Consider the following 10,706-nt stretch of genomic DNA (forward strand, 5'->3'; position numbering starts at 1 on the left):
TGTTGAGCTTCCCCATGAGCACGTGTTTCCGCACAGAGCTGTGAGCATGTCTGTGGAATTAGCAGAAAAACAGTGAAACTGATAATTCTTTAAACAGCTATTTTAGTTTTTTCTGACTAACAACCTCCTGTGTTCGTGTGACTAATAACTGTCATTTCTCAGAAACAAGGTAGAAGTACGGGGCTGGTGGTAAAATTCCACAAAAGTTCTTAAAACCAAAAACATAGGGGATGTTATGACTCATAACATCCCCTATGCATAACATAGGGGATGTTAGGGTTTCTTATTGCTATTTCTTATTGCTGACATGATTTTTCTCTTTAACACTCACTGTTTTCATTTTCACTAGCATTATATGCTGTAATATGCAACAATAAGCAAGTTGCTTTTGTCCTACTTTCCTTTGCTTGTGTTTCAGAGCAGCAAAGACTCATGCTGAGCTAAATCTAGTGCACATAAACTGGGAAAATATCACAAATGAAATATTTTGACTTTTGGTGCAATATGGCAGCTTTTTTTTTAATTTGCACACACATCTCTTTGTAATCACCCTGGTCTCATTCAAAAGGTGTGAAATGCTGCCGATTGTCAAAACCACCAGTGTCTCGAAATGATTCCACACGTGGTTTCCTGTGGCAATGGTGTTAGGACGAATTCTCACAGGTTTCTCACTCCCAGCTAAACCCCCTCACATTTAAACCCACTGGGTTAAAAAAACAAAAATAATCATCATCATTAAAAATAAATAAATCAATAAAATAAATAATAAAAATAAAACTGTAAAAAGTATTTTAAAATAATATACAATATATATATATATATATATATATATATATATATATATATATATATATATAAAATAAAAAATACATTTTAAAATGTATTTACAAAAATTGATATAAATAATTTTTAAAAACTGGGTAAATGTTATTTTTCTATAGGCCAGATAATATTGTGTTCCTAAACCAATCTTGTAGTTTTCAGTGCCCAGGCTTATCTAAATAGTGCCTACGTCTAATTAGCGAGTGAAAGTGGAATACAAGTGAAAACAAACAGGGCACAAATCACTGGTACCTGACTGACAAACCTGTGACTTTCTCCAAAAACCACCAACAAACAGTCTTTCTCCCTTTCCAATAAGAACGAGGGCTCCTCTATATCGCCTCATGTGTATCTCTGAGATACCAGTGGCAGCAGATGATGCCTTAGGATTCAGTTAAGTTCAATTCCCTTTTGTTTATACAGAGCCAAATCATAGCAACAGTCGCCTGAAGTCACCCTACAATAACAGAGAGAAAAAGGATGGGAACATATCGTGGGACGATCAGCAGTTTTAAAGGGAAGAATTCAAGCTCACATGCAGTTTACTGTATATGGACGTCTTGTATCCTTGAAGGAAAGAGCCACTGTGAATCAGTTTGAAGTTGCTATAATTGATCATGTTTACCCAATGATGAAACATTTCTGTCCTGAGGGGAGTGGTCTCTTCAATGGGTTGACTGAATGGTTTGATCAGAATGCAAATGGTGCTAATAATATGTTACGGCTTTTGTAGCCCCGCAGTTAAACACCTTTAAGAGAGTTTGGACCGATGTGTTAGACGGCATTTTCCATCACCAGCATATAATGAGGGATTTATTATGTAGAAGAAGGGTGTTCAACCCTCCCAGTAAAATTCCAGGGATTTGGAAAATCAATTCCAAAGTGCATTAAAGGAGATTTGGTGTGACATGACACCTAACTGGGGCAGTATACTGGATTTTCTTCTGCATGTTATTGTACCTTGATTTAACCAAACTACTTTCCACTTCTCCTCGAAAAGTATTGCCTCTTAGTCAGTTTTCTAGACTGGTATATACACAGTGCAGGCTAAAGTTGAAATATAACCCACTTGTTTATAGAAGATTGCTTTCCGTCCAAAGGGCTAAAGTATGTGTGGAACAACAATTTATAAGCAAATCTACGGTAATGTTTACTGGAAGCAATTCTAATCTCCTGCTCAATTAGAAGCATAAAGCCAGTCGATAATGACGGCAAGAGGTGGAAACAACTTCCTAATGAATTCAGACCCCTCAGAGTGACAGTCCTCTTGCATGAATGAATGTAATTACAGCCTGTACATTGGTGGTCTGACACATGGGCACTTTCCAGGATTATTCCCAGGCTCTGAGAGAACACACTGTGAAGAACACCGCGTGATGCATGTATGCAAATATACCTCGCAGCACTTCCAAATATAGTCTCCATCCCGACAAAATATTTGTGATTACGGTGGGAAGGTGCCAAAAGCAGAAAATAGAAGTTGACGAGCGTGTTCGTGGTGTGGATTTGTGACCACACGTGAACAGAAAAGCAGCTGTTTTTAGTATTTAATCTTTATTTTTTACATTAAGAAGTCACTATATTGCTACACTTTATTTTATATCCCTTGAACAGCCACACATCCAAATCTAACCTACTTCATGTGACAGCGCCGCACATTAACCGAGCCACAGGAACAGCATTATGTGGAGACGTGTGACTAACGTGCTTGCACCAATTGTATGTTCACTCTCTTCCGCCTTGTATTTATACCTTTTTCATCCTTTCCTTCCATCCATCCTTCCCTGTAGTTATTCTGTTTCACAATTTGTCATGCTGCAACGATAGGCTGAGGCAACGGGCACTATGCTGGTGCCTGTGAGCCGAGCCTCTTAGGGGTTGAGATAAAGTTAAGCTGACGTGTGGGTTCAGCTGCGTCACAGCGTCCTTTGAAACAGTTGCAGGGAAAAGGAAAAAAAAAAGGAAAAAAGGAAGGCAAGGCATGTTCCTCCAGAGGTGGCACCTCCTTACACTCCTCCTGGCATGCAGCTGCTGGCTTTTGCCTTGGGCTGCTTCATCTAACCTCACATAGAAGAGAAGAAATAGCATATCTCCCCCTCCTGAGTGAGACTTACAATGGACACCCGCAAACACCATCCAACCCTGCACTTAAAACGTGCTGATTTGACAAGCCTGACATTTCTGAGAAATGTCCACATTGCTGCTATTAAATCTCCAACAGCAGCTGGATCCAAAGCCACCAAGTTAATTCCTATTTATATAAGAAATACAACAGATTCACAGGTGTGCCAGAGGAAAGCTTCCTTAGGAACGCCATTCCAGCACTCATTCTGGGGAGAAAAAAAAAGACAAATCCATCTCCTTCTCGTCTTTCTTCCCCCCACGCACAGTCTTTTCTTTCCCTTCATGCCCATCCCCCTCTTCAGCCGAGGATTGGAGTGCCCTGGTAAATAATTGAGGCATATTCCCCGTCTGCTACTGTAGCTTCCCCCTAATGCTTATTTATTTACATTTTTTCTTTTGGCATACTTCCAAAGAATATTTGGTTGTCCTGATCTAGCAATAAAAAGTGATGAAAATAAATTGTGCTTTGTTTTCTGATTAATAGCTTCTGTAGCCCACATATGATCACACACGGATTGTTGGATATAGGATCAGTTTTAAAAAAATGTAAATAATGGACTACATAACCATTCAAGTTCACATCAGTAAATTTCTATTGTTTAATATCTGAAACCTCAAACTATTTCTTTTCCAGCTAAATAAGTTCCTGAAAATGACCAGGTATTTGTTCATGGCAAGACTGGATTATACAAATTCAATAGGAAGAGGAAAGCAGCCGGATCAAACAACAAATCTAAATAATTCCTGCATAATTCTAAGAATGAGATATGATTTATTAAAATAAAAGTTCAGAAACATCTTATGACTCATTGAATATATGAAAAAGTGCAATCTGATCTGAGAGAATTTTAGGAGCTGCAAGGGGAGATAAACTGGCGCTAGCTCAGTGGAGATTTATCGTGAGGTGTTTGCTGACATCTGCTGCCTCAAAATATGAACTCCACTGGGTGGACATGACTCATATTAGACACAGGAAATATCAGTAATATGTGTGAGCTGGCAATATAATGACATTTTGATTTAACAACAGCATGGACCTCCCCGCCCAAAAAAAAAAGAAAGAACAGAAACCAAAACAGACTCATGGAGGTTCATCTTGAACATATTTTTATAAATATCTGTATATTTTCAATTTTCCATACAAATCAGAGACATGATCTAACTAAAATCGATTAAAAGAGAAGAAACAGAAGACAATCAGAGAGCTGCGTCACACACGGCCCACTCGTTCACATTAGACAGAAGATTTTGACCAAGATTAAAGGCAAAAAGACTTAAATAGGAAACGCCTGAGATTAAATCCTTCTGTATGAGTACCCACGAGAAAGTAAAAACAAACTTTAATTAAAACCTCTTTTTTAAAAAAAAGGAAAAAAAACATCCAAGTGTGACGCTTAAGTCAAACATCATTAATCTACAGTGTTTGTACTGTGTTACAGTGGTTATTGTAAGAGCAACAAGGTAAGGGTAATTATTATTTTTTACCTTGGGCCTTTAATGTGCACACCAGGATGGTTTTAAGCAGCATGACAGCTTAACTAAGGCTTCATCTTGTTTGATGTTGAAACATACAGTACGCCTAAACTACAGAATACATTCATGTTGTATTAACTGTATGCATTCCTAGAATTTCAAGTCAACATAAATGTGCAATTTAGCATGCAGCAGTGGCACTGGTATGGAAACGCAATTCTTTTACAAAAACAAACAAAAAAAACAGCCCCAGTGATAACAGCTTACAATCATTAACGGTAGCTTTTCTGTAACATGGTGTGCTCTTGAATCTTCTTTATGAAAGTCAGCTAACTGCCTGGCCCAGCAGGCTCCAACATCTCTTCGCTCACAACCTCAACTGAGCTTAAGGGCTCAGAGTTAGCATCTGGTACCTTGGGGATTGTCGTGATACTCGGGTTTTCGGTGGTAATTTTGAGGTCAGCCATGTCTTCAGCAGTCTCTCTGATAGAAGAAGTGCTGGCAGTCAGGTCTATACCGGGCTTCTGCTCAGGTTCCTGGATGTCTGGTTCTCCTTGCTTCTCTGGAGATGAAGGTCTTTGGTCAAAAGATGAATAATCTAATAAAAAAACAGAAAGAAAAAACAACAAAAAAAGAATACAATATTGTTAAGGTTATGGATGGTGAAACCACGGGAAATTGCTCAACTTTCTTGGTCTGTAAGGAGATATTTAACAATAATTAAGATAAAATCTCCTGAGCATCCTTTTATGACTTTTGTACTTCAATAGATTACATAACCAAAGCTCAGACTGCTGCATTTCAGACCGTGACCACTGATGGAAAGGACTGACCTGCACCTACTGTTTAAAATGCTAACTGAGTTCTTGATAACTGATATCACATGGCACATGGAAATCAGTGCATTTAGACCCATAGACATGGTCAAGATGCTCAAGTTCAAGCTCTGCATCAGAATGAAGAAGATTTAAATGACTCTCTGTAAAAGGGAAAATACCCAGTGAGCACCACTTCTCTGGCTGAAAATGCCTTGTTGATGCCAGATGTCAGAGGAGAATAGTTCAAGCCAACTTACAACCATCATATGCTGAAGAGCATCTGTGAATGTACAACGTGTCAAACTTTGAAGCAGCTGAAGGCCACTCTTGTCAGCTAAGAATGGGAAACTGAACCTACAATTCACACAATAGAGGTTTTGAAAAATATTGTCTGGTCTGATGAGTTTCTACTTCTGCTGTGACATTCGGCTGGTAGGGTCAGAATATGTAGCAAACAACATGAAAGCTTGGATCCATTTTGCCTTGTATCAATGGTTCATGCTGCTGGTGGTGGTGGTGTTGTGACGGTGGGGGAAATTTCTTGGCACGCTTTGGGCTCGTTAGTATCAGTACAGTACCCCCGCCTTCTGATGGCTGCTTCTGAGATGATAACGTGCCATTCCAGTCATCTTAAACTCCCTTCTTGAACATGACAATAAGTTTATTTTACTGAAATGGCCTCCCCAGTCACCAGATCTCAGTCGAATGGAGTTCACAATTCTGCAACAACTGTGTGATGCTGTCATGTCAATATGGACCAAAACCTCTGACAAATGTTTCCAGCTCCTTGTTGAATCTCTGCCATGAAGAATTAAAAATGTTCTCAAGGTAAAATGGGGTCCAATCCATTAACCTAATGAAGTGTTCAGTATAGACCACTTTACCTGCTGTAAAACGTATATCTGTGAAAAAACACTTAACACGTTTGGCTGGAGTAGTTTTATTCTGCAGTAAAAGAGACTAATGCAAAACCACTGCATTAAATGGCTCCTTAACTGAGAGGCGTGTCAACAATAGCTGGTTTTAATCGTGCTTATTTTTCTTCTCAATCGGGATGCCATCATAAACACGTAATTGCTCTATTTAGCCACACAATTTAATCACGTGTGAAGTACTTACCCAAGCTACCCCGATCACCTGAGTCATCTCCATAATTAGCAAACATGGAGCTGCTGCCTTCCTCGTTAGTGGAAACCGTGGCTGATAAATCTGAAGTCGTTGCATCGAGTATGGTGAAAGCATCTGAAATAAGTACAAAGCAAATGCCCATTATTCTGTGTGAAAATGCATAATGTGTCAAATGGATGAAAATGTCCTGAAGTGATCCTGTTACCTCGGTCTGGTGGCTGCTGAGTGGGTGAGATTACAGACTGATCTTGCATGCTTTTCTCACTTTGATTCAGAGTCGCTTCGGTAGATGGGCTACATTCATCGGTAGAAGGCACCTAAGGAGAGAAAACTGGAGGTCACAAATACCTCTAGCAAGTTACAGTTAAAGGAGCAGTTTGTGGGATACAGTGGCATCTAGTGGTGAGGTTGCAGATTGCAACAAAGTCAATCCACCTTCCCTCACCTTCCGCTTCTAAAAATGTAAGAGAATACTAGGTCGTCACCCCCGACTGAAAAAAAAAAAACTGAGCTACTGTAGAAGGTGGATCCCTCCTGTAGTAGATATGTAGGGCTCATTTTAAGCCATAATTAAAAGATTATTCTTTTTGTACTTCTCAACATAATCCCTTGCTACCAATAGACGCCATTACATCCTGCACAGCTTAATAAATAAGCAAGAATAAGATACAACAACCTTCACCTCAGTGTGCTCAGTTGCAACTACTTCTTCACTGCTGCCAGTGAGCACTGGTTGAAGAACATTTTTATTCTGGGCGTTAGGCTGAACTGGACGAGTTGGAATCCTGTGCAAGTATCCATAGCCGATCCCACAGCCTAAGCTAAAAAATAGGAAAAAAAAAAAAAAAACACGGGTGTTGACATGGCAATATTTAGCTACATGCTTTGATTTAAATAAAGATTTTAAAAAAATCAATGCCAACCTTCCCTCTCCTCCCCACGCTCCGTTGGGAGTCACCACTACCTCTCGGCACTGATCCGTCTTAGTGTCGTACACCAAAAGCTTCAAAGGTTTCCCCTCGTTGGCTTCAATCAAAGAAAAGAAATCCTCGGACTGCAGACATTTCACACAAAAATAAGGTTTTTGTTATTTCTTTTAATAATGTCTGCTAGTTAAAACAATTATTTCTTATTTGGAATAAAAGGCAAAAGACAAGAAATCTTACATCTTGTAACACTTGGTCAGCTCCAACTATGAAGTCATTGTATGCATTCAGGCCTGCGAGAGCGGCGGGAGAATTTGGTTCCACTTCCTAAAAAATATTTAAAAATTCTAAAATCTACCAAAATTATTAACATTTGCAATTTTAAGGCCTTTGAACACAGAATGCAATGATTTTTCAGACTCACTTACTCTTAAGGCAACTGTTCAATTCGAATTTGCAGGATTTATTTTTTTTATAGTTCGGATCAAGTTCGATTTTTCATATTTTTCACATAGGAATAAACAGATCTGACCAATCAGACCACTGCATTTGGCAACAAATGTGCTCACTGCTCAAAGTATGCACCAGTATTGAATGTGCAATGATATGGAAATAGTAAAAATAATACTATTTTACCTCAGACAGACAGCCAGACACTGCTCCGGCTAAATCAGCTCTCTAAAATTATTTCTCTACGTCCTCAGATGTGGTTGCAATTTTGCCAAAAAGAGAAAGCAGTCGAGATACAGCTTCAACTCCTGGATCAAACCAAGAAATTTTCCCTGCTGCTGTCCTCGCCTGAGAATTGGATGAACCCAGATTCTCACTTTCTTCTTTTTCTTGTTTAGAAACATCAGAATCAGCTCATCATTTCTTTCTTTCAACTTCATTTTTTCACACAAAGCAAGACTTTTGTTGTGTTTATGTGTTATACGGCAGGTTTGGATCCAAAAAATCTGAATTTTAGCCATTTTTCCGCATACATTCGGTGTGCAAAGGCCTTTAACCTACAGTAACCAGCAAAGGGTGAAACCTGAGCGAAGACAGGTAGATTTAACTTACCAAGACATGCCACACATTCTCATTGGCTCCTTCAAAGCTGCAGAAGCGGACACTAGCCCCCAGCAAACCCTGACCGCCCCACATGTTACTGGGTGTCACCTCCAGCTCCCTAACACGCTGGGTTTTGGAGTTATACACTTCAAGTTTGACTGCTTTTTCCACATTTGCCTTCAGAAGATCCTTCAGCAGGTCATTTTCCTTACTCTGGAGAAACAAAAGGAAAAAGGGCTACTCCAGCTGCAAGTGTGCAGATACGTTTTCTTTCATGAAAAAGAACATGAAATGTAATTACTGTCACTCTTCCAAATGAGGTTATTAATAAAGCACTGAAAAACACAGAGCTCTGCATTATCTCATAAAGGCAGTACCTCAAAATTATGGAAATCGGTGTTTGCCTGCTGTGTCCTACCTGCCGAATACTTTGCTTTATATACAGAAAAATGGGTCTTGAAGGCCCAGGAAGATGGTTTCAAAACAGACTACAACTTTCTTTTGACCTATGCAGTTGATTGAGATCTATAAATATGTTATTCAGCTTCATAACATCTTTTAAAATAAGTTTAGAATTTAAAAATGTTTTAGTTTTTAGCATACTTTCAAATACAATTGAATATATGCCACATTCACAGCAACGTTGCAGGGCTTTTTTGACATTTTCATTTTGTCCTCAACTCATCATTTTCAATTACAATTCATACCTGAAATTTCATAAAGATAGAAGAAGTCAATATTTGACACCTAGTTACTCATTTTAACCAGGAGTGTAGTGACACAGGAGTCTACTCACAAGTCGGGCGTTTCCTATAGAGAGAATGAAGTCAAAGAAAGGCTCCAGACCAGCCTTCAGAGCAGGAGAGTCCTCTTGAACCTGAGAATAAAAGAAAATTACTTAAATAATAAAAAATATTAATAATAATTTAAAACACAAAACAGAAAACTTGACATTTGGTTTGACTGACAAACAGCACAGTGTTATTATCGCCCCCCGTGTGTCAACCTAAGATATTGCAGTGTCCAAAATTTGGGACTCCTCAATGAGACGAGGTACCCGCTTTCTCGCGCGGTTAATATGTTATATGCAACTTTGAAATGTACCATAACTAAAGCAAGTTTCTATAGTGACTGTTAAACTATTCCATTTCCCAACAAAGGCACGCGGGTTGGAAGTGTGCCAAATGCCACCTCATCATCAACATCATCATGGGCGGACACCATTCAAGCTGAGCTCACGAGTAACTACAGTTACACGATAACCTGTCTGCTCTGCGTAGATAGATAAAGCAGCAATTATGGTTCAAAGCATAGTTAACAAGTCACTAAGCGAAAAATGTATGAAAAGTGAGCTACAGGGACTAACGAACTGCGTGAGGTGTAACCTTGCACTACTTTCTAACGTACCCCGTGGACATGATATCCACAATTAGCTCCTCCGTCCGACAGTAACGAGCTCTGCGGTAGCCCCATTGCCTTCAGCAGTTACGTTTTACTAGTTCTGACTAAATGTCACTAAAGCAGACTTATTTCAGGAGTCATTACTGGCACATACACTCCGCATACAAGCTAGCTAGCCAGCAGCTGAGATAGGTTGACAGCAGGCGCTGGAGGGCCAGACAAAGCTTATAAATAATGATGACAGAAAAATCGAGTGTCTCCTTCCCGAGTTTCATATCCGCAGCAAGCAAGCTGAGTTCGATTAGCCGTCCTTTTCAGGGTGTTCTACGCGGTTGCTTAGCAAAACATAACGCCAAGCTCATTCATAAAAAATGCCACTTCCTGTTAAGTATTTAGATATTCTAGTCAATAAAAAAACAAAACAATAAATGACCGAATATATAAATAAATAAATATTACATAGATCTGACAGTTTGTTGCCTTACTGCGCATGTCTGTGGGAAAATTTATTAAAGTCAGCTGTTCATACTTGTTCTTATTTAGAGCTACCGTTGAATTTTAGTTAATTACTAAATTATTATTCATTAATTATTAATTAGGTTTCAAACTGAAAGCTTTTTTTTCGGTTTACATAAATATCTTTCAAGATGACAACATTTATGAAAACGAAATACTATTCTTATTCTTATTACTTTCGCCCCTGCGGGCGCTCTGTCCTTCAAGTTCGGGTCCGTCTGTATCTCTGTGATAGACTGATCCATTTAGGGTGTACTCTGCCTTTTGCTCCATAACAAGTGGGATAGGCTCTAATTCCCCTATGACCCTGAATTGGATAAACAGAAGAAAAAGAACTCGTGTATACACTTTTGTATACGGTAGTTATACTGTACATTTTTGATTATAATGAATACACATGTGTATTTTTATTGAATTATGATTAAACTTTTCATTGAATATTCTG

General features: G+C 38.9%; 1 protein-coding gene across 2 annotated transcripts; it reads right to left on the reverse strand.

The window, feature by feature from the left end:
* Positions 1-4,046: 4,046 nt before the first annotated feature.
* Positions 4,047-9,954, reverse strand: LOC134634514 (Golgi reassembly-stacking protein 1-like). 2 transcript variants are annotated; one of them, XM_063483762.1, is made up of 9 exons: positions 9,752-9,954; positions 9,141-9,221; positions 8,354-8,557; positions 7,532-7,618; positions 7,289-7,419; positions 7,048-7,186; positions 6,571-6,682; positions 6,357-6,479; positions 4,047-5,017 (listed from the first exon to the last, which is right to left on the reverse strand). In XM_063483762.1, the coding sequence occupies exons 1-9, from the start codon at positions 9,815-9,817 to the stop codon at positions 4,749-4,751; spliced, it is 1,212 nt and encodes a 403-aa protein (XP_063339832.1). In that variant the 5' UTR covers positions 9,818-9,954; the 3' UTR covers positions 4,047-4,748. The 2 variants fall into 2 exon arrangements, with proteins under 2 accessions (XP_063339832.1, XP_063339831.1); XM_063483761.1 differs by having other exon boundaries at positions 7,042-7,186.
* Between the last annotated feature and the right edge of the window lie 752 nt (positions 9,955-10,706).

This window comes from Pelmatolapia mariae, linkage group LG9 (assembly GCF_036321145.2).
Source record: "Pelmatolapia mariae isolate MD_Pm_ZW linkage group LG9, Pm_UMD_F_2, whole genome shotgun sequence".
Lineage (NCBI taxonomy): Eukaryota > Metazoa > Chordata > Actinopteri > Cichliformes > Cichlidae > Pelmatolapia > Pelmatolapia mariae.

Bases quoted from the DNA above. Each gene is read 5' to 3' on its own strand.
- LOC134634514 (XM_063483761.1), bottom strand. From the start codon at position 9,817: ATGGGGCTACCGCAGAGCTCGTTACTGTCGGACGGAGGAGCTAATTGT. The intron at 6,683-7,041 runs GTTGTTGTATCT...TTCTCTCCTTAG, and splicing joins CTGAGCACACTGAGGTGAAG to GTGCCTTCTACCGATGAATG. The intron at 6,480-6,570 runs GTAACAGGATCA...TACTTATTTCAG, and splicing joins TCAGCAGCCACCAGACCGAG to ATGCTTTCACCATACTCGAT.